General features: G+C 38.8%; 3 protein-coding genes across 3 annotated transcripts in view; 1 reads left to right on the forward strand and 2 right to left on the reverse strand.

Annotated features, from left to right (window-relative positions):
- pgbd5 (piggyBac transposable element derived 5) overlaps nt 1–1401 on the reverse strand; it is a 38701-nt gene extending 37300 nt beyond the window's left edge. The window contains exon 1 of the mRNA XM_063491013.1: nt 444–1401. Coding sequence (XP_063347083.1) covers nt 444–828 — 385 coding nt within the window. The 5' untranslated portion in view covers nt 829–1401. The remainder of the gene's footprint in view (nt 1–443) is intronic.
- Nucleotides 1402–2164: 763 nt separating this feature from the next.
- Nucleotides 2165–13122, forward strand: cog2 (component of oligomeric golgi complex 2). The gene is made up of 18 exons (XM_063491987.1): nt 2165–2230; nt 3034–3195; nt 4881–4946; nt 5032–5112; nt 5232–5335; nt 5564–5672; nt 6279–6458; nt 6655–6779; nt 7207–7333; nt 7450–7589; nt 8364–8425; nt 8518–8669; nt 8821–9006; nt 9160–9232; nt 9363–9505; nt 10545–10684; nt 10908–11091; nt 11243–13122. The coding sequence occupies exons 1-18, from the start codon at nt 2174–2176 to the stop codon at nt 11339–11341; spliced, it is 2190 nt and encodes a 729-aa protein (XP_063348057.1). The 5' UTR covers nt 2165–2173; the 3' UTR covers nt 11342–13122.
- Nucleotides 13123–13251: 129 nt separating this feature from the next.
- On the reverse strand, nt 13252–16400 carry agt (angiotensinogen). The gene is made up of 6 exons (XM_063491750.1): nt 15870–16400; nt 15356–15722; nt 14860–14984; nt 14605–14753; nt 14221–14377; nt 13252–14132 (listed from the first exon to the last, which is right to left on the reverse strand). Exons 1-6 carry the CDS (start codon nt 16284–16286, stop codon nt 13956–13958), a joined length of 1392 nt encoding a protein of 463 aa, XP_063347820.1. The 5' UTR covers nt 16287–16400; the 3' UTR covers nt 13252–13955.
- Between the last annotated feature and the right edge of the window lie 8909 nt (nt 16401–25309).

Genomic DNA, 25309 nt, shown 5'->3' on the forward strand with positions numbered 1-25309 from the left:
GCATGGAGCCAGGAGAGGCTTCATGCCGTTTCTCTAAACGAAACAGCTCTGAAACATGAGCACATACACATAAGACAGCATGTCTACAACAGCACCAAGGGGTGATGCATCAAAGGTTAAGCCTTTGCCATTAACTTAATAAAGCAATTAACGATGCATGTGTCATGTTTCTCTCTGTTACTCTCCTCACTACACACAAGCAAGAAGCGCACACACACACACACAGAGAGAGAGAGAGAGATAAAAACGATAGCAGTATTCAGTTGTTAAAAAAAAAAAAAAAGCAGTAGTTGCTTTGTGGCTGTTGTGACAAACAGAAATGGCCTGCCTGACCTGAAAAATGTGAACACGGATTGCACTACTGTCTGTGTCTGGACAGGAGTGCAATCCGTGAGCATTTGCTCCCCACCAGTGCAAAAATTAGCCCATCCATCGTGCCTCACCGTATGTATCATTGTACGGCGGGACCGTGACATCCTGCAGAGTCTCCGTCCAGCCCTCCTCCTCTGCCTGACTACGGGATAGGGAGCCGGGGGGTCCTGCTGCGCTGCCACCTCCTGTTCCCCCGCTGTGTCCACTCTCCTTATCGCCTCGTTTCTGGTGGTGATGGTGGTGCTGCTGCTGCGGTGGCTGTTGCTGCTGCTGATCCTCCTCACCTACCTCGGCTATGTAGTTATCAGAGTCGGAGTCTCCGGAGGTGCTGTAGAAGGGATTGTCGCTGCTGTCGTCCCCGGACTCGCCGAACACGTCGTCGGATATCTGCAGGCTCTCGTACCGGGAGCGGGCCGCTTCCAGGAGAGACAGCGCCTTCCGCCCGCACTCCGCCATCTCTCTCTCTGTAGTGATGCTCCTCTCTCCTCCCCCTTTCTCTTTCTTCCACCCTCTTTCTCACCCTTTCACTACCTCCTCAGTGGCGTGCAAGTGGTCACGATCTTGCAGGAGCAGGAGACGTGTTTGCCTTCAGTGTGGCGATCACACCCTCCCCTGTGTTTGGTATGAATTATGATCCACCTGCCGTCCCGGCTCGGATGCGGAGCCCGGCGGTCAGCAGAGTGTAGATCCGGTGGTAGCTCTCCGCTTCAAGGGTACTGGAATATTTCCGCCCCCTTGCTCTGCCCACAGCGCTGCTCACTGGGCAAAATCATCAATAGTTTTGGCACAGCATCCGGGTTGAGAGACCAGCGAGTTATTTATCCACTCCGAGGAATAGAGAGAGTAGTGGCTGGCACTGAATCACCTGACGCCGTAGCGCTGCACTGCCAGCCAATAAGATTTCACTTTCTAAAGCAAACTCGGACAGGAGCGGTGCGGCTGATGGCAGCTGCTAAAGCTGAGGTGAAGGAAGATTATGATGACTAACGATAATACAGTGCTAGAGTAATAATGATGGACGCAGAAAATGACAACGGGGAAAATTAAAATTTTAAATTATTTTATTTTATTAGATTATAGATATAATAAATTTACAACTATTATTTATCAATTAATTTTAATATTTAGAAGCATTTTTTAGCGAAAACAAACAAGTATTAAATTTGACTGAACTTATTTCTAATTTTACTTGGACAAATTGGCATTTGCCGTTAACTGCAAAACGGCAAACTAACAAACAAAAACTGCGAGGAACAGCCATCGTGCTGTCAATTTCAAGCTATAGGAAGTAATGTTTATCTTTTGGCTATCGTGAATTACTAATTAAACAAGACCTCAATATAACGATTAAAATGGATTTTTCTTTTCATATCTACTGCAAAGAAAAGAGAAACGCTGTTGATGTTGGAAAGGATTGTCACAATGAATGCGGATTTTGTTTTAATTATTATTTTTTTCTGTATACTGCAAATTAACAAAATTGCATTTGGAAAAAAAATTTGAGCACCTAAAAATTTTGAGTAATTTTTTATTTGACAACTCTGAAATCCAAAATCAGTAGTAACAAACTATTTTATTTATTTAAATATGAAAATATTTAGGTTCCATTCAACAGCGACCCCTGCGGTCTCAATGCACTGTGGTCACATTGCATGGGGCCTCTAGGGGGCGCAGGAGTATCATCTTGATCACTGTCTTCTTCGTCGGTGCGCTTGCCATGTTTGCGGAAGCTGGACTGCAGCTAGCTCAAGGCTGGTCATCATTTCTCTGACTGTAGCTTCAAGTTGTGTTTTCTTATAGAATGAATCTACCAAAGGGACCGGATTCTCTGTGCTTCGATAAGGATGTTTTTATGAAGGTAAGAGTGTGTAAATGCTGGTTAAAGCGTTAGGTTGTCAAACTAGCTAACATTAGACTAGCTAAATGTCGATAGTGGACGTTCATGCTGATGCTCCTGTGTCAGTAAAGGTTTACCAGTCAGTAGATATGAATGTTTTTACCGAGCCAGCAGAGTAACATTAAATAACAGGCAACATGCAGGCGTTTCTGTGTGAAACAGTCGACGCCTGAGGATTGCAGTTTGAGCACTCACCTGACACTTTGTTAGGTACACCTGTCCAAGTGCTTGTTAACTCAGAAATGTAAATATGTAATTAGCCAATCACATGGCAGTAATCCAAAGCGTTTGCTCATGTGGACGAGGTTTAGACTTGGCTTGTTGAAGTTCAAACCGAGCATCAAAAGGAGGGATGAGAGTGATCAAAGTGGCTTTAAACGTGGCATTTCCCCACACGGCCCTCTATACGGTTCACAGAGAATGGTGTAAAAATAGAGAAAATATGCAGTGGACAGCTGTTCTCTGGGTGAAAATTCCTCGTCGATGTCAGGGGAGAATGGCTGATAGAGCTGTAAAAGTAACTAAAATAACCAGATGTTACAACCAAACTATGCAGAAGAGCATCTCTGAATGCACCACACACACCGGGTGCCACTCATTTCAAGAACAGGAAAGGCACCGACCTTTCCGAATCTATGTTCAATCTATCACCAGTCAATTAAGGCAGTTCTCAAACCAAAAGGAGGTCCAAGATGTACCTATCAAAGTGACCAGAGTTAATGTGTTGTTGAATGAATGCTGCCTTCTTCTCTTTGTGTCTGCAGGATGACTTTGACGTTGACCAGTTTGTGGGTGAGTGTCGGAAGCAGGTCCAGCTGGAAGAACTGAGAGAGGACCTGGAGCTCTACTACAAGCTGTTGAAAACAGCCATGGTGGAGCTCATCAACAAGGACTATGCAGACTTTGTTAACCTCTCTACCAACCTGGTCAGTTGTTATTCATGTTATCTAATGACAGTAACTGTAATTTTAAATGTGTAAAGTTTAGAAACAGTAGCCAACAGGAAACATGAGGACGTCCCTTGGTGTAATTTCAAATTTAACATAATTGTAAATTGCCTTGATGAAATGTAGCTAATAAATCAGTCATTATTATTGGTAGATATTGTTTTATTTATGTAAATAAACAGAATGTATGTGTTGTCAGTTATTAGATCTACTCAATGATTTAATTTGTAAATTAAGTGATGGAAAAATGGCCAAATCTGTAGAACTAATCAAGCAAACCTTTGCTGGTTCAACTTCGAAAATATGAGCACTTCATACTTTTCTATTTCAATAAGGAGAGGTCGTTGGGAAGAATGATTTAGTAAGAAAGAGAATTGAATTGGTGATTAGACTCTGGCCCATCATAGCAGAACAGAATCCTAGCAGTGTAAGAAGTTATGACAGGACCCTAACTAGAGGAGAAGATGAAGATGGAGGCTTGGATTGGGCTCTGAGCGATCACTGTGAGATGGCAATGGGGAGAAGGCGGGCTGCCTGAAAGGCAGAAAGATAGAAAAGCAGTGAGGTTTAAAGCATATAGAATGGGGACTGATTGGTGTGGAGATAGCAGGCAAGAAAATGATTGGAGTAAAGTAATCATGTCTGTATTGAGTTTGACAGTGTGGGAAAATGGAAGTGACGTAAGGAATAGGCTATCAGCCTGAACACCCAAGAAAGCAGGCTGATGAGTGATTACAGATCTTACTTACTGAACGCATTCAAGTTTTTAACTTTTCATGCTTCCTAGACTTCAAAACTTTGAGATGAAACTGTAAAACAAATCTTCCATTTATCTGCCTTTGTGTATTTTTTATGTTTATTTTTAATTTTAAAATGTCAAACTGTATCCATCCTTTGAATTTCTGTGGTGCAGAACTTATCCACACAGATAAATACTAACTTGTGGTATGTTCATAAATTATTAAACTTGTGGTTTAAAAATGCCAACAGGTATTCAGGAAACCGTCGATAAGTCACAGTCCACACAGCGTTATCGACACAGGCAAAGTGCGCAAAAGTCTGCTGTTTCACTAAGAGGGCAAATTTTCAGCCAGAGCTAAACATGGGGTTTTCCACTTATAGTCGACAGGTTTACCAGATGAGGCCAGTGCACTGTTTATTTGCAGTTTTTGCACCCAAATAATTCTTACTGTTTAGTAAAAAATAATTCTTACTGTTCAGTAAGAATTATTTTGTTTTGGGAGATCTTTGCAGGCAGTGAGGTTAAGGTGATAATAATAATAATAATAATAATAATAATAAACATTACAAATATTGGTTGTTCTTGATTGCATCATTGCTTGGCCATTTTTGAGTGCAGCTGGGGCTCTTGTGTCCTTGGCTGGCTTTTCCCATGCTGAATCACAAATTTGTTTTGGACAAAGTTTGAATATAAATTGTCAGCTTGTGGCAAGAAATTATAACAGGAATTTCCATCTTTTCCACTTTTTTTTTTTTCAGAGCGATGTATTCCGCAAAAAATCTGTGACTTACTGTTATTAACAGTTATGAATCTAGTATTCGTTGGTCTCTTAATATGCTTCTGAACAGTTAAACATATCCCACAGTTTTAATATTCTTAAATAAAGCCTGTGCCTAATCTGACGTCTGCTCCTTCATCTTAGGTTGGGATGGACAAAGCACTCAATCAGCTTTCTGTGCCATTAGGACAGTTACGTGAGGAGGTTATGGTACGTTCTTTTCTGAATAAATATACTTCCGACTGTAATTACTTCCTGCCACTGAGTGCTTTTCTCTGTTTGCTATTTGTTGCAGAGTCTGCGGTCCTGTGTTAGTGAGGTGATACAGGCGATAGATAACCAGCTGTCGAAGCACGAGGACCTGCAGGAAAAAAAGGTTTGGCTCCTCTTTCTGCAGTCAGACTTTATGCTTTGACCAAACTGTATTTTGTATTAATTTTATGTTATGCACATAGCAAGCTCAGTTATCTCCCTTTCATTGTCACCATCAATCAGGTGTGTGTGATGAGGCTGATTCAGGTTGTACGATCAGTGGAGAAGATTGAGAAAATCCTTCATTCACAGAGTTCCAAGGAATCCAGCTCTCTGGAGATCAGCAGGTATAGAGCTGACATGCTAATCTAGTCAATCTGTGTATTACTTGGTAGATTGTTAAATTATATCTGAAATGATTAAGAAAAATTCAAACCAGATCCCAGGCATCACATCAGGAGTTATGTTTTGTTGAGCTTGGTCTTTGCAGGGACATAATGCTATATTGCGAGTCAGACCATTTTCCATAGATCCTCTTTTTTATTGTGAGGGTTTTTCTCTTTCTCTATTCACAGCCCCTTGTTAGCAGGACAGATCCTAGAAAGGATTGCAACAGAGTTCAACCAGCTGCAGTTCCACGCTGTACAGAGCAAAGGCATGCCCCTGCTGGACAAAGTCAGACCTGTAAGTATTAATGAACCAATCACTTAGGGTGTTTGCAGACCTATAATTCATTTACTTTGGTCTGAATCAGTTGATGATTTTGTAAACGTGTAGCTTATTTCTGTGGTTTGGATATGTTCCCACAGAGAAAAATCAAAGTGAACTCCTAGTAAACCCAAATGTGTCACTACAGCTCATGTGAAAAAGTTCAGTCTGCTCATTGGCCAGATGGGTCTGGGGTGGGAGCATAAAAGTAAAGACAGGAAGAAAGTGCTGTGTGAGAAAATGGAAAATTTACATTCATTTCACAGCTAGTTGCTAGCTCGTGCAGAGGTTTGCACATCTATAGTACCTTCCCACATTGAGAATACAAAGCATGCGTGGCTATCGGTTCTTTCTTTAGCTCAGACTTGTAGCACACACCTAGTAGTTGGTCTGGATCAGGATCAGATCACATTTGCCCCAAAAACAAACTGCACCGGAGTTTGTTTGGAACACACTGAGACAAACTCCTTTCAAAGGATCTCAGTGTTTTGTTTTGTTTTTTTTTGTTCTGCATCCGAGTATGATTACTGTGTTCACACCTGCACAAAACGAGCTGCACCAAGTGGGAATGTCTTCTGCCAGCGTATTGCAGGGATCACGTCTATGCTGCAGCAGTCTCTGGAGGGTCTGCTGATTGAGGGCTTGCAGACATCGAATGTGGACATGGTACGTCACTGCTTGAGGACTTACGCCACCGTAGACAAGACTCGAGATGCTGAGGCCCTGGTAGGACAGGTGCTCGTCAAACCATATATGGACCAGGTAAATATGACACACATACTTCAGCTTTTTGGGGGACATATGTTTTAGATATTGTTATCTAACATGAATGGGAGCATTATTAGTTTATAATAAATACGGCAGAGAAAATTCTGACTTTTTAAAAAGACAGATTCCGATGAAATACTGAATAAGAGATACGAAATTCAATTAATCCCCTGTCATGTTCTTTCTTTAGGTGATAGTTGAAGAAGTGGTAAAGTCCAGTCCAAGTGGTCTTCAGATGATGTACTCTAGACTTTTGGAGTTTGTTCCACACCACTGTAGACTGCTCAGAGAGGTGACTGGAGGAGCCATATCCAGGTATTAATGTTACGGGCGTATTCATCCAAAGCACATTCATCTGTCACTTCAGTGTCACTGCATTTAATATATGAACCAGGTTATGTGATTATCTTTACACCATTTTGGTAGCTATTTTTTTAGTTAAGTGATATCATTTCTTGGCCATATGCTTGGGGACAAGTAAAAGGACATTTTGGGATAAATTTAAAGTTTAAGATTTGTGTCAAATAGGATGTTTTTGTCCTAATTCTGAAAATTTGGGAGAACAATTTTGAAAAGCCAAAAAACAATATATTCTAATAGTTTCACTGAGTAGTGGCTTTCAATTTTTGTACAAAACTGATCATTTCTACTAGTATTACGAACACAAAGTAAGTCAGTGGCTATAATAGTGACTACTGAATAAAGTTTCAAAGCATATTTTAAATGTACCCTTTATTCTCAGTGACAGAGCTGACATAGTGCCAGGTTATGATTTCCTGGTGAACTCTGTTTGGCCAGAGATGGTCAAAGGCATAGAGGAAAGGTTGGCCTACATCTTTAACCCTGGAAACCCCGACATATTCTACGAGGTAAATCTGAAGTGACACAATTAGACTGTGTATGCATGTGTATGGTCACATAATGCAAGGTTTGATTGTATAATTTTTTTTTCTTGCGTTTCCTTTTCGTTTTATCATCTTTTTAGCGTTACAGTGTAACTATGGAGTTTGTGCAGAGGTTTGAACGGCAGTGTAGCTCACAGGCCAGTGTGAAGAGACTGAGAGTACACCCCTCATATACAAGCTTCCAGAACAAATGGAACCTGCCTGTCTACTTTCAGTTACGGTGGGTATTACCATAATACACTTTGTGCATTACATAAACACTCTGTGTCTCTTTCCAGAAGAAGTTTGTCATTTTATAAACATAAAGGGCCTTAACTGTTCAGTCATGTTCACAGTGTTACTTTAAGTATGTTTGTATATTGTATGTTTGTTACCCATAAGCTGAAAATCCAAAAACTTTTTAGGGAATTGGTTGAAGTAAATTTTTTTTTTAATGTAGAATAAAAATCATACACAACTTTTAGTTATACATTTTTCTCACAATATTAATATTATATAAATAAAGATGCGTACAGCATGTACTTTTGAAAAAAATGTCGAGTCTTGCTTCAAAAACTTAAAAGAAATGTTTGGATTAAAATGGCGACCTGTCAGCAATTTTGGGGGATAATACAAGTTGGCAAACGGTCAGGAAGTTACTAAACATAGTCCATAAACATGTTGCTGGACCTTGGCTGAAAGGTGATTGATCTCTGTGGAAAAGTAGAGAAGTTGTTTGTCAACCTCTTCCCACCCCCACAGACTCACACACTGTAAAGCACACAACACAAATACACACACACATTCATCATTGCACGTCAAGAGAAAGATTAGGGCTCATGTCTTTATTTCACAACCACCACGGTTAAACTTTTCTGGAAAGTTAAAAGTTTCCATTACACGTGTTGTTGTTTCACGCTATGAGCACGTACACATCAGAGCTGATGCAAGAAAGAAGCTGATAACAGATTGATTGTCTTCTTCCCTCTCTGTGTTGCTAACTTTGTTTTTACAGATACAAGGAAATTGCAGGACGTCTAGAGAATGCTATTAGTGATGGATTAGTGGCTGCACCAGGTGGAATTTTTTTTTTTTTTTAAATTTTATCAGAATTTTTATCTTGTTCCTTATACAGTACTTAGAGTAACTATGTGTCTGCTTATGTTCAGCTGGCAGTGCATACCACCTGCAGGTATCTGAGGTGTTGTGGTCCTGCTTAGTGAGATGTTGGTCAGACAATGTCTATCTGTCACCTCTGGCACATCGCTTCTGGAAGCTTACGCTGCAGCTGTACTCAAGATATGCCAAGTTTCTTGATGAGGTAAACTTAAAATATATGAGTGATTATTTATGTGATTATTTATTGATTGATTATTTTATTTATTTATGAGATTTTAAAAAAATGCCAAAGAAGCCAAATTAAAAGCCAGTTGTTATAACCTGTTCCTCATCTTGATTGTTGTCTTGTGCAGGTGCTGACTAAGTCTCCGCCCTCTGAGGTGACTAAGGAGCCAACCAGGCCTCTGCCGAGCTCAGCTTCTTCTACATCTAGCAGAACGTCACTGGAGGAAGGCGGCAGTGAGAGTGGGAGTCCTGCCTCCCTGTCCACTAAACAGCTGGTTTACATTGCAGCAGACATCCAAAAGCTGCAGGAGCAGGTGCCTCACAAACAAACTATTACATTTTTATCTGTGTAGTTCCAACTTGTTTACACTTAATATATTACCGTTTAGCCTGATGTGCAGTTTCTTAAAGGATTTTCTTCTTTAGTTTCCCCTTTTTCATCTCACAATTGGCTTGTCTTTCTTTAGATCCCAGAGGTGTCAGAGATGGTCAGAAAGCGGTTTGAAGCCATTGGATTCAAAAATTTTTCTCTTGTGGAAGGTGACTTACAGTTTAGGTTCATTTCTTATGCAGTGTTTCCTACCATTTCTTAAATCTCAGGTTTTTCCACTTCCTGATGTTAGCACAAGTTGACTGTATGTGCATTAACGAGTGCTCTCCTCTATGTCAGATGCTCTAGCAGACTCCAAGGCTTCCCTGTCAAGCAGCGTTCCCTCTCTGAACACTAGGATGACCCAGCATCTGACCGAACGCAGCTGTCGATTCCTGAAGAGTGCCTCAGAGGTTCCACGACTCTACCGCAGAACTAATAAAGTAAGAGAAGTTGCAATTATGTATACAAATGTCTTTATCCAATGTTTTCTTAAGGTGCACTCTCACATATCATGTCTTAGGTGCCGTTGTTGCATTCAAATGGTTGTTTATGCAGGAAACACCATATGTAAAGTTCAAAATCTTATCTTGGAAATGCACAACATATTAAACTAAATATTAAGCTGAATTAACAACCATGGGTAGATGTTATGTTTGATATTCAAATCCCAGAACGCTTTTAATGAAATGAATAATGCTTCAGTATGGGGCTGATTTGATTTATTGATTGTGTGCAAAGTCGTGTAGTCACTGAGCATAAAGTTTCATTATGATTTTATTAGAAATTGCAGTTTTACCCAAAAAAGCAAGAGAAATTTACTGGATTTTAAAGTGCTTTGACTTTATTTTTCTATTGAACATGTGTGTTCTTGCATTCATTCACCAACTTGCATGGTCATTTGCTGCAAGCCTTTCAGCACATCACTGCAGTGCTGCTGGACTTTGCATAACTACATATATCTGAAATAGTCTGTTATTCTGATTATCAGTCATTTCTGTGGCAATGTTGGCAGACTCCTTTATTATTAGTGATTCATAATTGTAGAGTGAATATCAGAACAATATCTGCCAAGTCTTTATAATCAATGTGATCTAAATCATTGCAAAATGAGTTCCACTTTGTAAACTCGGTCAATATATAAGGCAAAACAATGCTAATCTGAGTTGGGAAAAATATATTAAAAGAAACCCATTAAATATCTCTGATTAAAGGTTTTTAGACATGTTGCACCTCTGACTGGTTGTTTTTTGTCTAATATGTGATCCACTATACTTGTAACTATGCACCAACTTAAACTGCAATACTCTCACAACAAAGCAAGTGGTTCACAACAGGAGGCCAAGAAAAAAAATTCAGTTTCTATTTATGTGTTTATTTAGTATTTACATTTGGTCAAAACAATATTAAAATGGTTAATATAAAGCCTGTATATTGATTTATATTATATTATATCATATTTTGTACCTCCTCCCCGTGTAGGATATACCGGTGCGTGCATCAGCGTATATGGATAATGCCTTACGCCCATTACATCAGTTACTAACTGATTCGACAGGGCTGGTCACCCCTCACACAGCACAAGAGTGGCTGCGAGTTTCACTGTCTGAGTGCACACAGAAGTAAGCATTACACATACCCACCACTAAACCCTGATACAATAATGGATTTGATGACTTAAAAATATATGGCCTGTGATGATGTTACAATAATGTTTCTTTATTGCAACAGGGAGAATATTTTTTTTCTAAAAGCTGGATTGTTTACATTTTATAAACATGTTTCCAACCTCAGCCAGCAAATTAAAAATTTTGTTTCTGCTTTCCCATCTCGTGTTGTGTTCAGGTACTATGAGACCATCTCAGAGGTGCTGAGCTCAGTCAGAAAGATGGAAGAGAGTTTGAAACGCTTGAAACAAGCCAGGAAGGGTGCAGCCGCGACTACAACAGCAGGAGCAAATGGTGGACTAACAGATGATGGCAAGATTCGTCTTCAGCTGGCACTAGATGTGGAATACTTGGGGGAACAGGTGGGTGCTATTCCATGAGTGCACAACCACATGTAGTCCATGTATGAAGACACGTATATGAACATGTGACAAACAGTGCACATTTATCAGTCAACAAAAATATATGTTTTTAGAAACTCATGTCATAACTTTATACTGTTGTGTGCCTCAGATTCAGAAGATGGGTCTTCAGCCAACTGACATCTCCATGTTCTCCACTCTGATGGATCTTGTGAAGGAAGCCAGAGAGCTTGCTGAACAAAACCAATAAAACAGACTCAGCAATGACTGAAACACTGATATGCAGCACTCATCTTCACATATCCTGGAGACTTGTGGAGGATAAAACTTGTCCCAGTCATGGGCTGGTAAGAGGTGATGGTGATGAGAAAATAATGGGAAGAATTAACACTACTGGAATCATTTTCAAACATTTGTACCAAATCACTTAGTTCAATGTAAACGTTAGAACTAGGCTGTACATTGTTGGCTGACACAGCGCAGAAACTACTGCTGGAGCATCAGCAGTTCTGGTGTAGGCAAAATGGAGAAAAGGGACTGGATGGTACTATGATTATGTAATTTTATGTAACTACTGTATTGTACTTTCACTGGGCCAGAAAGTTGCATAGCAAGAGGCTCAAAATAAGTTACAAAGGGAGTACATTGATCATTATTTGGTGATGGATTAATCTAAGAGAAGTCTGTTTATGTGTCACATGTGTTCAAATCAGTTGTACAATATAATATGTTTAACATGAAGGTAATGAAGAACTTTGTACAGAATGTTATACTGTGTGTGGTTTTATTACAAAGAAGCATTAGCAAGTTATACTTAATGGCCACTTTATTAGGTAAACCTGCTCAACTGCTCATTCATGCAAATATCTAGTCAGCCAATCAAAATGCAGTTAACCTGCTGAGGTTCAAACCAAGCATGAGAATGAGAACAAAAGTGATTTCAAAAACTGCTGATCTACTGGGATTTTCCCACATAGCCATTTTGAGAGTTTATAGAAAAAATGTTCCAAAAAAGAGGAAATATCCAGTGAGTGGCAGGTCTCTGGGTGAAAATGATCCCAGAGATCAGAGGAGAATGACCAGACAGGAAGACAAGAGTAATTCAAATAGTCACTCATTGCAACAAAGATGAGCAGAAGAGCATCTCTGAATGCACAGCATGTTCAATCTTGAAGCAGGTGACCACCTGAAGTGTCACTTCCGTGAGCTAAGAACAGAAAACTGATGCTAAAATTCACATACGCTCACCAAAACTGGACAATGATATACTGGAAAAACATTATCTGGTCTAATGAGTCTCATTTTCTGCTGAAAAATTCACATTTGCAAAATGAAATTGAAAATGGTTTCATGAACATGAAAACACTTTACTCAAATGGCCTTCGCAGTCACCAGATCTCAATCACTCAATCTTAACAGAGCACCTTTGAATGGTGGAATGGGATGTTCAGAAATTCAGAGACAAATATGCACCAGTATGGACAATGGAAACATTCCTCAGAGTAATATTTCTATGGTCCATTTTGACACGATAGCACCTTGTTGAATCTATGCCATGAAGAAATTAGGCAGTTCTGAAAGCAAAAATGGGGTCCAACCACATACTAGCTTGGTGTAACTAATGAAGTGTCCGGTGAGTGTATATGAGTCATTGTTTTCACCGCATGCATGTTTATACTCAGTACTACCAATAACGCTGCAGGACCATGAACCTTTAATAAACTGCAACATTATTACATGCACAGGAAAGCTAAACGGGAGAATAACATTTGTTTTTGTGAATGCTGAAGCAAGTTATTCAAACCCTATAAATCACAGCCAGCCTTCAGTAATGCTGACATGCATGTGCATTATTTTCACTCATTAACTAACGTATATAATTATGTGTAAGCGGTGATAAACAATTGCTAGTACAGTAACCTTATTTTAAGCCAGGCCTTATAACATCTTAGTTACAAATTTGCTGATTTCTACATTAAAATTATTTTTGGGATTATTTTCAGTAGATTTTGTCACTCTGTAACTGCTTTTCTATTAAATCCACAATCTGTTCATTACTTTTAGTTACAAAGATGGTGATGGTATGAGAGGCTTATTCCTAATACTATAATCATTTTATGCAGAGAATATATAAGAATAAATATGAAAAATATGATTTTTCAGAGAAAGTGAAATTTTATCTTTTGACTAGCTTTAGTCAGTGTATATCTGAAGTGTTCATGCTGTCGGGATAGCCTTCACACTCCTTGCCTGTTTAAATGACTTCCCACAAGTCTCACAGGTTAAGTCGGTCAATTGAAATGCTGATTAAAAACAAGTGAACTTTGTTTGTATTTGGAAATGGATGCTTTATTTCAGCAAAATCAAATCATAACAAAACAAAAATAGACTCTTAGTTACAATATACAACATGCTAGCCGTTCATCACAGACAGTCGTGGTTACTGTACTTCCTGTACTCTGCTGAAAAAAATACTGTACAGAACTCTGCTATAATAAATTTTACAGAGAAAAAACTAATTAAGATTTTCACATTATGCTTGAAAACAACTTAAAGTAACATGTTTTCATAAATACTGCAAATGAGTTTCACATAACCCCTGAGCATGTGAAGGGGGTGAAAGCTATCAGTAACACTGTTAGATCCTTATTCCGTGTGGGTATACGTAAATCCTCATGCACTGTATGTGAGAATTATTTCAGAAGGAAAACAAATCTATGATTTAAACACAATGTCTGCAGCATGAAAGATTTCCTGCAGAAATGAAAGCTGTAGATGATAAAGTACGTTGTAAAGAAATAGGCCTGGTATGTGGGAAATTTTTCATGTCAGGGGGGTTTGTTCACTTAAAGCACTATATATCATTAGAGCAGAGGATTTATGATCTTGCCCAGCATAAGGATGGAGTTAGAATTTCCTTCTATAACAGAAAAAAAGAAAGGCCTGTTAATGGACAGCTTCAGAGGGACGCCCTCTTCCTGTGTCTGGTCCTGAGGTTCTGCTCCTTCCTCTGAAATCTCAAACAGCACTTTGTTGATGGCCTAAGAGGAGACATGAAGGTCTATTAATGTCTCATAAATATACGGTGAGTGATTTTTATATTATGACAAGCTGACTACTCAGGTTAACCTTATCTATGGTGAAGGGTTTGGTGTTGCTGAGTTGGCTGAACTCGGCCTCGGAGCCCAACAGTTTGGCCTCGATTTTAGGATTCATGGTAGTCAGCAGGTCACGCAAATCAGTCACAGAGGACATGGAGGACTTGGGGAGTGACAGCTCCAGGAGACTGGAAGAGGGAGACAGAGTTTATAATGAGTGTGTTTTTTGTTTTGTTTTATTTTTTTTAGTTTTAACAGTATTGGACCTGAACCTAAAAATCCATAGCTTTTTTTTCTCCTATTTTGATCTTTTGAGTTGAAAAGAGCATATAGGCACTATGTTTCTGTTTAAAAAAAAAAACAGTTCAGGTCAAAGTTTATTCTAGGTCTAGTACTAGTAAAGTTCAATAATCACCCTTCCTGAAGATTTTGGTGCCAGTCAGAAATGACGCCTGTGTGCAGCTTTGACTCCACATCACCGAGTTTAACCCCCTCATGAGGCAAGACCAACAACATGTAGGAGCGTTTGCTCAGAGACAGCTTCACAATGGTGCATCGCCGCACCTTCAAAATAAAAGAACAAAAATATTAGAGTCAGGTCACTATGACTTTAACAAGCTAAATCCACCAACATGTTATTAATCTTTGTTTCTTAAATACAAAGATTTACCGTATCGTTGAAGTAGTGGTACTGACCCGTGTGGGTCATCAGTGGAGCTATTACTGTGGTTGTTTGATCCACATGAAACTCCTTCAAGGTTGTCTCCTCTGGCTGGAAAGCTTTCTTCCAGTTTCCTAAAGAGACAAAACCAAAGAACACAGATTTGAATTTTCTATATACGATAAAGATATTTTTAATGTGAGAGATTCTGAGGAAAGAAAATGCTACATGATGAAGAGGCTGAGACTGAGGGCCCACCGATAACTATGGTACAATCAGCATTGTTATTTGTGAAGTTTGGCATCTGGATCAATGCACATAAAACTGTCACTGGTAATTAGAGTCACAATTAATAGAACTGCAAAAAGTTATATATTTATAGATTAGTGCCATACATAATGTACCGGGGTTGACAAACTGGTGTAGGCTGCAGAGAGCTAGTTTTAACTTTTAATCGTGAATCCTGGTCTATGTACTTTGTATAATTAACTTAACAAAGATAGACCTTGGAAGTTGAAGGAGGTGATGAACAGAAGGTTACTGGTGGCATTCAGATCTTTGAAGATGTCCTTCACCTTCCTATCTGATGTCATCTCCACAAAGCTGTTGACCAGCTGCTCTGCTACCTGAGGTTTGGAGAAGTCCACACCTCGGATAAACGACGTGTCTGACAACTCCTGTGTGCCTTGAATGAAGTCCTCAGACAGCTGAGCATCCTGGCGAGTGAAGGCCCAAATCTGGGTAGTGATTTCATCTTTGGGTCCATCGTCCACTAGAGAATTAATGCCCTGCAGGGTCTTAAGAACTTTGTGTCCATCTATTAAGGACACGCAGTCCTCTCCATCATTATCCCTACTCAGGCCTAGTAGAAGCTGGATAGAAAGAAATGAATTGAGGTTGTTTACTTCTTTGTAGAGTCAAAGTACAAGACATAATCAAATAATCAGATGGATGGTCAGACAGATAGCCTAGGCTCAGCAGGTTCTACTTCAACAGTGACAACAAAAGTAAATAAATACCTGGAATGAAGCTGCTGTCTTCTTGGAGGCTCCCAGGTAGAAAGTGACCAGGGATCCTATGGTGTTGACTGGAGATAAGAGCGTGTTAGTGCTGTGATGCTTGCTGCTGAGAGCCTGGTACATCCTCAAGCCCAGAGCATTTAATAGCTCTGCCAAAACTGCTGTCCTCTCTGTGATGTTTTGCCTTTGTACATCGACTTTTGATGGATCCCTGTGGTCTGGTGTCAAGACTTCATTGTCAAGGGGAGCCACAGGAAGTGTCTCCAGAGGCTTAACCGTGGGGGCCTGCAGGATCTCACAGCTGACATTCTCGGCAGCAAAAAGATAGAAGGGGTGAACGTAGACTCGGTTGGCTTGGCTTCCTGAGAGGCAGCAGTATAATAGGAGGACCAGAAGAGGTGACCACAGTCTCTTCATTTTACCTTTGGTTGAAAGTTACCCTAAAATAGTTGTCTCTGTTGGTGGGGGAGACATATATTTAGTTAGTTCAACCTCAATCACCTCAAGTATAACTGACCATTTTCTGTATCAGCCCGGCTAGGAGAGCACTGAGTTTGACGTCTTCTGGGAATGTTACATGACTTTTTGGACAGCTTACATCACAAATCAGGCTCAATCTGGTTTTCAGCTTGTATATGATTGGCTGGCAGGAACACTGGCCGCAGATCCTGCATGTCAGAGATTGATTGAATTCTTTGTGTGCTTTCTCTCCTGCTGGTCAGTGAGTGAGAGCAGACATTACCCTCGGCAACAGAGGTCGCATAGATAATGAAGACTCGTGTGTGTGTGTATTTGCATATGTTCACTGACCCAAATAAGATGGGAAACTTTGTATTCTATAAAAATTAATCTTGCAACGACAGGTACAAACTTAGTGTGCTTAAAATAAAAAAAAAAAACAACTTATTTTAATTTTGTTACTAACTCATTTGTGTGCTTACATGACAATTCCATGAATACAAAACAAAAAAAAACGATATAAAAAACCCCCAAAACACATAGAATGAAAGAATCAATAGAAGTACAAAACAAACTGTCACAGCTGCATGAATGCATAATTTATTTTATTATTATTTTTATTTTAATCCTTTGACTTGAACATGCATAAGTGTGGACTGATGAACTCTTAGAAGCGGTGAGCAAACACTAGATTTTCATCTATTAGGACATGTACCACAGGACATGGCCTTGGTCCCTGATCAATAAAACCAGTGCACTCGACAACCAACCTATTGTGTACCTGCTGACTCTATTACAGAGGTGGTGAAAAAATGGGCTACTTCACGACTTATGTTACAAAGTTCAGAAATGTGAATAGTTTTCTTGAAAATCTATTTTTCATAAAATCTCTTTCTGTATATAGAAATTTTCAGAAACAAATTTCAATTTAATTTCAATTTCAAACATTCTTGCTTTTCAACACATTTAGTTTTTAATTCAGCAAAGCACTTTTGAAAAAAATCCCCCCTCATCTTTAACAGTTCAAACTACCACATAATCAAAAAGCAATTACTGAAATAAAGAAAAAAAATTCTCTTACCAGATGGGTCTGCTGTTGTCGCTGCTGAATGAGGTGCTAAGTGAGGTCCTGACTCCTCTGCACTCTTACTTTAACCCACCCGGCCAGCTGTGTGCTCCCACTCTAGTTACTGATTAACCAAAGTACCATTGAGTCAGTCAGGGGCTCTCCTGTCATGACTCACATCCTGCTTTGTACAGACAGCGCTTGAGATATAGATAAATAGGTTTGAGAATAGGTTTGGGAGACCACCCAGTGACCTTTTATATAATGACTTTAGGAGAATGGTGCAAGAAAATCCTGAATGGGGTGAAAAGGAGAGCTCAACGTCTATAGAGAAGTGGGAAAAGGAGGGATAAACAGTCTTGTTTCAGTTTGCCATCTGTCCTGGGTGATTCACTGAAAAGTCACCATATTGCACATGTATTTATTTGTATGGGGGGATATTGTGTTCTGTATTGATTACATATGTTCTTTTTGCTTAACCTAGACGTCAAAGAGGAATTGAGGAGTTTCATTCAACCCTGAGATTGGCAAATTTTAAGACTGATAAGGTTTTCTTGCTTTTTTTTTTTTTTTTTTTTTACCATAATGGATCATAGTCTCAGATTATTCATTCCATATAATGCACATTTCTTTTAAACTTTTAAAAGCACTTTTAAAATAACACTCACTAAGCCAGATTAACAGAGAGACTCTGCGGACATCTCTGTAACATTTTAATGAGTCTTGAGGGTGTTATCATTAGAACAAGAACTATAAAATAACCCCACCTGTTCTGGGAAAAGAGCAAACACTTTTCAAATGTTCAAATAGCTCTTTATGAGACAATGCGTATCATATTTTTAATCTTAAAATTATTATCTGTGACTACAGTACAGAAAATCCGTCACACTCACACCTGATTCAACAGGACAGGGCACACTAGATTTTCTCACCGGAGAGAACCATCATCAGGTCAAGTGTTTTACACTCCTGCTTTTATCTTTAACAAACACTGTTACAGCGTTAATGGGATAAGAAATTTTATTTGACCTTTCACTTCATGTAATGTTTATAACAGTGCGAAGGATTGTTCTTTTATTTGTCACTAATCTCAGACTAATACAGTATGTCTTTTCTAATATCACAGTCTCTGCAATTGTTCTTTAAAATATCTAATAATTTTCAGTTCCATTCAGATATTTTTTTAAATAGTGCCTCAAGATGCTTTAAGCTACAACAATAGAAAGAAAATCACAATAATCAGATGAACCTCTGTGAGCAAGCACTTGGCAACAGTAGGAAGGAAAACGTCTTTCTAACGGGCAGAACCATACTTAAGGAGGTCCAGCTATCTGCCGCAACCAGTTGGGAGTGAGGAGAAAGAGAAGAGACTCAAGAGAGACAGGACACGCTATGGGAGACAAAGCCAGAGCTAAATAATGACACATGGAGAGTGAAAAGGGAGTAGAGAAGAAATGCTCAGTGCATCATGGCAGCCTAGGCCTATTGGGACATAACTATGGATGGTCTAACAATAAGCTTTATTGTAAAGGAAAGTTTAGACTCTAATCTTAAGGTAGAGAGGGTGTCTGCCTCCTGAATCTGAACTGGAAGCTGGTTCCACAGCTGAGGGGCCTGAAAGCTGAAACTCTAGATCCACGAGTAAGCCAGCAGTCTGGGAGCAAAATGCTCTGTGAGGATAATATGATAATAAGATATGATGTGTCTTGATTATTGAAGACTTTGTATATGAGAAGGAGGATATTAAATTCAATTCTGGATTTAACATGGAGCCAATGAAGAGAAGCCAGTAAGCGAGAAATTTGAGCTCTTTTTCTAGTCCCTGTCAGTGCTCTTGGCGCAGAATTTTGGGTTAACTGGAGGTATTGGTTTTTTTTCATGGCACAACCAATAATAATGAATTACAAACATCAAGCCTAGAAGTAATAAATCCATTAACTAGTTTTTCAGCATTGCACTCGGGCAGTAATGGCAGAAATCAGTCCCATATATTTGTTTAATGTGGACGTTAAATGACCTATCCTGACCAAAACACACACACACACACACATATAACATACATATATATGTGCACACACTTACTGTATATAGTATGTGATGTGTTTTTATTTGAATCTTCAAATGCAATTTAACTTAACTTAATTAACTCCATGCCCTCCTGGGTTTTAAATGCACCTTACAACAGACATGCATCAACACTACACATGAGCGGGCGGAGGCAGGTTCGGAGTCTTCACACACCCCCGTTCTCTGTTGCCTGTTGGGGCGGGAGGGCCCCCTTCAGGGGGTGGGGTGCCCTCGGCCTCTGAGCCTGGGGCTCGGTCACTCTGGCACAGCTCGGGCACGTCACTGCAACAAGTGCACCCTTTTTGGCTCCTACCTCAAAGCACACTGTGTGCTGTCGATCCTATGTGCTGCACAATAATATTCAGTATTTAGTATTTACTGTTATATTCACATAGATTATCGTGATGATGTTGTTTATTATATTGCTCTCTTTCTTTTTGCTTGTTTTCTCTTTTTCTTTCTCAGCAGGTGATCCAGGTGCTTGATATGTGTATTTTTTGTCTGTTTGTTTTGTTGGTTTTTGTTTTTTGCCCTTTATCACTGTTCCTCTTCCCCGCTGTTTTTCTTTACCTACCTCTTTCTTTCTCCCTTTTCTTTCCCCCAGTCATGTCTGTCCCATGTGTAGTAAGTGAAAATAAAATAAAATAAACAATAAAAACAAAGGTGAATCAAATAGACCAATACGGCAAGGCCGGGATGGTCCATTTGGTAAAGTAAATCCGTTGGGCATCTTTCTTTGCCTTTAGACAACAATTTTGATGGCAAAAGAACCAAACGGGACAGGTAAAAAAAAAAAAAAAAATGCAATTTAACTTTAATCTCTTAAACCCTGTTTAAAATTCTCATTTTAAAGTGAAAAACCCCTCCAGACTTACTCAGCTCCTTCCCTTGAATCCAAATTTGAAAATAGTTACACCTTTATAACAGTTATTCAGCAAACACTGATGTTATTGAAGTTGATATTAGAAAAAAAAAAACTCAGCTTTATTATCAAGGTCCTGAAACTCTCATGTATATCTTAAGCAAATACATTAAAACATATCCTAAAACTAGACTGAAAAATATTTGCACACCTTTTATTATAATTAAACAAGTGTGTGGTTCTCATGGACAGGATTAATGGGTAATCTCACTAAACATTTGGTGATATCAGTAATTTTGTAGGTGCTAAAACAAAGTCTCTGAGTCGGCTGCTGAGTATATAAGCAGCAATGCTCAGTACCTCTGACAAATTGGAAGGTGAACGAATACCAACATGTGGACTCTCTTGTTCATTTGTGGTGTGCTCATCACACATCAAGTGCAAGGTACTTTCCATTCGTTTCTTATCATGCTTTTTTTCTTTTTGGATTTTCAAGCAAATTTGTTATTTTGTCATTTGATATTTTCAACAACATTTGCAAGTTGATGCCTTGTCGGTGCTGTCACATTTGTAGTCTGAAATTGATGTTATCTTTATGTCATTATCCATCAGGTGTAGATCGTGGCGACGCTGCTCGTTATTGGTGGACTACATCAGATTATTGGGACAATACAGCAGATTATTGGGAAACTACAGGAGATTATTGGGAAAATACACCAGGTTATTCAGGTAAAAGGAAAGATATATGGTACCGTCTTTGTCGGCCTTTGTCTGTCTTAATATTGTTCATTTTTAATAGCTGTGGTCAACAGTTTACATCAAATAACAGTCATGAACAAAACAGAGTATTAGAGAGATTTTTTAAAATGGACATGAAAGCTAAATGTATAAAGGCTAATTTACACACTGAAACGTTAATTTACACAAACTGACATAGATGTAACAGTGTAGCTGGAAATAAGAAATAAGTGCTACAAGTTAAAGTTTAGCGCCATCTTTTTCAGTACAGAACCTGAGTTGGTTGGTTGCAATCAACTGACTTACATTAGTTCATATAGCTAACTAATAACAGAACCAACTAAAAATCTGTTTTGTTGTAAACTGGTTGGATGTACTTGGGAAGAGAAAGATTATTTTATTGCATAAAAAACACTGATAGCATCGGCTGATTCTGACTCCAGCTAGTAGATCCAGTGAACCACCTGTCACCTGACTCAAACAGGTTCTCCTCCACACTGGTCTCATTTATGAAGTGCTTTAGAAACCTAACAGCACTTCATAACAGCTAGATTTTCCTGTGTCAGTGCAGCTAGCTAAACAGCTAAGAGCCACTTACTGCTAAAGGTAATGAGACAACACCTACATACAACTTTTTTTCAATGCACCCGTTGCTGATGCAACATATGCAGATGGTGCAATATATTCATCAAGTAAATTCTATGTACTAAAACAAATACTACAAAAAAAGAAGCATATGTTAGCTCATGATTCTGGCCCCATTTTTTTAAATTTGTATATATGACACATGCATATAAAGTTTATAAATAATATTATAGTTCTTAATATCTGTTTATGCTGTAGCAATTACAATCTCATACTTTAATACACTCAAACACTATAAAATGTTAAACTCACTGTCCACAAAACTTATTGTTAATTGATTAGCTTTTTAACATTTATTTAATAGATTTTATTTTATGATTCTGTGTTACTTCAGACTGTGGTGGTTACCTGTATGGCAGCAGTGGCAGTTTTTACAGCCCCAACTATCCAAACCTGTACCCAGACAATTCTGACTGTATATGGTACATCAGACCAGGCAGTCAGATTATTCAGCTGGAGCTGTCGGATGTAAAGTAAGCAAATATTTTTCCATACCTAGGATGAATGTGATCACTCTTTACCTTGGTTGTATTATGGTGACTTTTAATTCAAAGTTGTGTTCTTGTTTTGTGTTAATCACAGCACTGAGTGTGGATATGATTATGTTTACGTCTATGATGGCTACAATACTGGAAGCCGGCTTCTGGGAAGGACATGTAACAACAACAAAAACAACACTTTCTATTCCACCGGTTATTATTTGACTGTGCGCTTCAGGAGTGATAACAGTGTAGGCCACAAAGGATTTCATGCTTCTTACAGAGTTGTGTGTAAGTCACACCTGTTATGATACCTTTATAAATAAAGTTAGGTACCATGTCTCCAGTTTATTTATGGATTTTATTGTCAGTGAAAGAAAACAAACAAGCAAAAAAGAAGTAAAAATCATAATCTTGAGATTTTAATTAATGGGAATTTTTTTGTCTTTTTTGTCTATCCTCCTTGAAGCTGGAGGTTCCTGCATTCACAACTGTGGTTACCAGGTTGGATATTGCTCTTGCTATTCGAACTGTGTATACAGAGGGGACTGTTGTCACGACTACGAAGGTAAGCAATGCTGAAAAGTACCAAAATGCATTTATTCAGGGCCTGTATTTAATGACAATTTGCACAACTTGTACTTTATTTTGTGGAACGAGTTATACAAACTAAATACGATAAATAATTCATGAATAAGACAATATAGTACCCAAATATTTGAAAACAGCATGATCAGAGTATGTTTCTTTTTCTTCTTTCCTGACCCAGCATGCCTGTTATGATACACACAAACATAAAAGAAACTAGATCTTAAAATTGAATCTCTTTATCCCACAGATCACTGCGCATCCACATCAGTAACAGATATACCAGAAACAGCAGCAACAACAGGTAAATAAAAAGAATTAAGTAAAGATGCTGTTTTTAAAAAATTAGATTAAAAGCTATAAAGTAAATGTTGTCTTCCAGATCTGTACTCATGTCTTTACAACTGTGGCTCACACCTGGGAAGCTGTTCCTGTACTAGCTCTTGTGAATACTACGGCAACTGTTGTCATGACTACTACTGTAAGTATTCTGTCCTTCAAAGCTCAGCAGAAGGAGGCCCTGCTCACTATGATCACACTTTCCAATGAAAAGAATTTTTCCACGCAATACAGGTGTGCTGCCACACTTCCAACAGTCTCATACTTACCCAGCCTATTAAACAATCACGCTTATTCAAAAACAAGGGGGCAAAGATGTTTGGAAAACTGCTTAGTTTTAATCTGTATGATTTGCTCCTTTGTTTCAGCTTACTGCCCAAGCACAGCAGATCCAGTCACAGGTATAAAAGTCTGTATGGGGAAACATTTTTAGAGCAGCAGCTCAGTAAAAGCCATCTCGTAGATTTTTTAAATACTTTGCTAAGACTGTATCTCTCTCTGTTTTTAAGATCAGCCATCATGTCGTTACAACTGTGGCGCGTACCTGGGAAGCTGTTCATGTGGAAGCTCTTGTCAATACAATGGTGACTGTTGCTATGACTACTATGGTAAGTGGCAAGTCTTACAGATCAACGGTGTTAACAGTCTCTGCAGCCATCTCTTGCAGGAGCAAACAGTCTGTCAAATTCCAGTGTAATGGTTTTCTGAAAATGACACATGACATTGTGACTTTGTGTTTAAAGAGACAATTTTCTTTGGCCTTCAGTGGGATTTACTGTATGCATCCAGATTGTTTTGGTTGCTCAGTTTTGGAGATATGTCTGTCATGTTTTGAATATAGTGAAACTCCCTTGTCATGCTAAGAAAGCCAAATAAATGAGTAATAAACATAGTTTAAAAAAAAGGAAAAGATCAGCCGTAATGTCTCTTTTCAGAAATTATGACCCATTATGCAATGCATGCACAAACCTTGTTATGAGCAGCTTTATCCACTGACCCATACTTGCTTGTGTCTGTGTGTGCATCCTGGTAGATCTGCTTTTCCTTCTGCAGAATGATATACTTGGTAGTTGCAATTTGGTAGAAGACAAACAAACAAACAAAAAAACCCAACAACAACAACCAACCGCTTACTTGTTTTTGCTCATCTGAACTTGGGTTGCAGTGGCAACAAACTAATGCAGGATATTCCAGACATCCTTCTCCCCAGCCTCAATTTCCAATTCCTCCTGGGGGATCCTGAATCCTGGGATTATTAGAAACATAATTTCCAACACATTCCCTGGGGTCTCCTCAAAGTTCAGTGTGCCCAGAACACCTCTGAAGATAGGCAACTAGGAGTTATCCAAACCAGATCAGAATCACCTCAACTGGCTCCTTTTGACATGTTGGGGAAAAGAAAGTCCCTGCATGAAACTGCAAGGTTTTACAATATTTCTTTGACAAATCTGGTCCTGATTTCTGAACAGAGACATTCCTGCTGAGTTTTCAAAAATATTTTAGTGCTTTACGCACCACAACACAATTACCATTTAGTTCCATTATATACTGTATAAGAGAAGGGAGACATCTGCACAGTGGATGTCTCCAAAACTGAACAATCCAGATAAATAAATGGCACTCCAGGCTGGAGGGAAAATGAGTGTTTGTAATTTTAAAGCTGCCCCCTTAAGACTGCAAAGCAACTAGAGTTTTGTTATATTTTTTGGGGAGTGTGGGAATTACATAATTCCAACATCCACAATAATCCCCAATTATTTAAATACTATGTTTTATTTAGAAAACCTTTTCTTCTTTCTGTCAAATAGATTACTGCTCATCAACCACTATGTGGCCTGACGTTACAGGTGCAAACCCTTACTTAATTTTTAAAAAATCAATAGTTTGATGTTTAATGATTTGCCTGTAGTCTTATGTCCCCATGTGTTTTCTAGCTCAGCCTTCGTGTCGATACAACTGTGGCTGGAACATGGGAAGCTGCTCCTGCTCAAGCTCTTGTGAATACTATGGAAATTGCTGTTATGACTACTACTGTAAGTGTTCAGCCCATCAAATTCATTCGTGCTCATATTAACATAATGTGAATAAGCAGTTTGTTAAACAAGCACATTAAATAAGTAAGAAAAGGTTAAACTGGCAAAAAGTCAAAATATTTTCTTTCCTCTGTCATGTAGCATACTGCCAAGTGGCTACTGAC

Source organism: Pelmatolapia mariae, linkage group LG13, assembly GCF_036321145.2.
Source record: "Pelmatolapia mariae isolate MD_Pm_ZW linkage group LG13, Pm_UMD_F_2, whole genome shotgun sequence".
NCBI classification, from domain to species: domain Eukaryota; kingdom Metazoa; phylum Chordata; class Actinopteri; order Cichliformes; family Cichlidae; genus Pelmatolapia; species Pelmatolapia mariae.

What these genes read in the sequence shown, in the direction of transcription:
- cog2 (XM_063491987.1), top strand. Translation starts at nt 2,174, where the DNA reads ATGAATCTACCAAAGGGACCGGATTCTCTGTGCTTCGATAAGGATGTT. An exon ending in CTGTCTGAGTGCACACAGAA is followed by an intron (nt 10,685 to 10,907) that starts GTAAGCATTACA and finishes TGTTGTGTTCAG; the next exon opens with GTACTATGAGACCATCTCAG. An exon ending in TGGAATACTTGGGGGAACAG is followed by an intron (nt 11,092 to 11,242) that starts GTGGGTGCTATT and finishes TGTGTGCCTCAG; the next exon opens with ATTCAGAAGATGGGTCTTCA.
- agt (XM_063491750.1), bottom strand. Translation starts at nt 16,286, where the DNA reads ATGAAGAGACTGTGGTCACCTCTTCTGGTCCTCCTATTATACTGCTGC. An exon ending in AGACAGCAGCTTCATTCCAG is followed by an intron (nt 15,723 to 15,869) that starts GTATTTATTTAC and finishes CTTTCTATCCAG; the next exon opens with CTTCTACTAGGCCTGAGTAG. An exon ending in ACCACTACTTCAACGATACG is followed by an intron (nt 14,754 to 14,859) that starts GTAAATCTTTGT and finishes TTTATTTTGAAG; the next exon opens with GTGCGGCGATGCACCATTGT.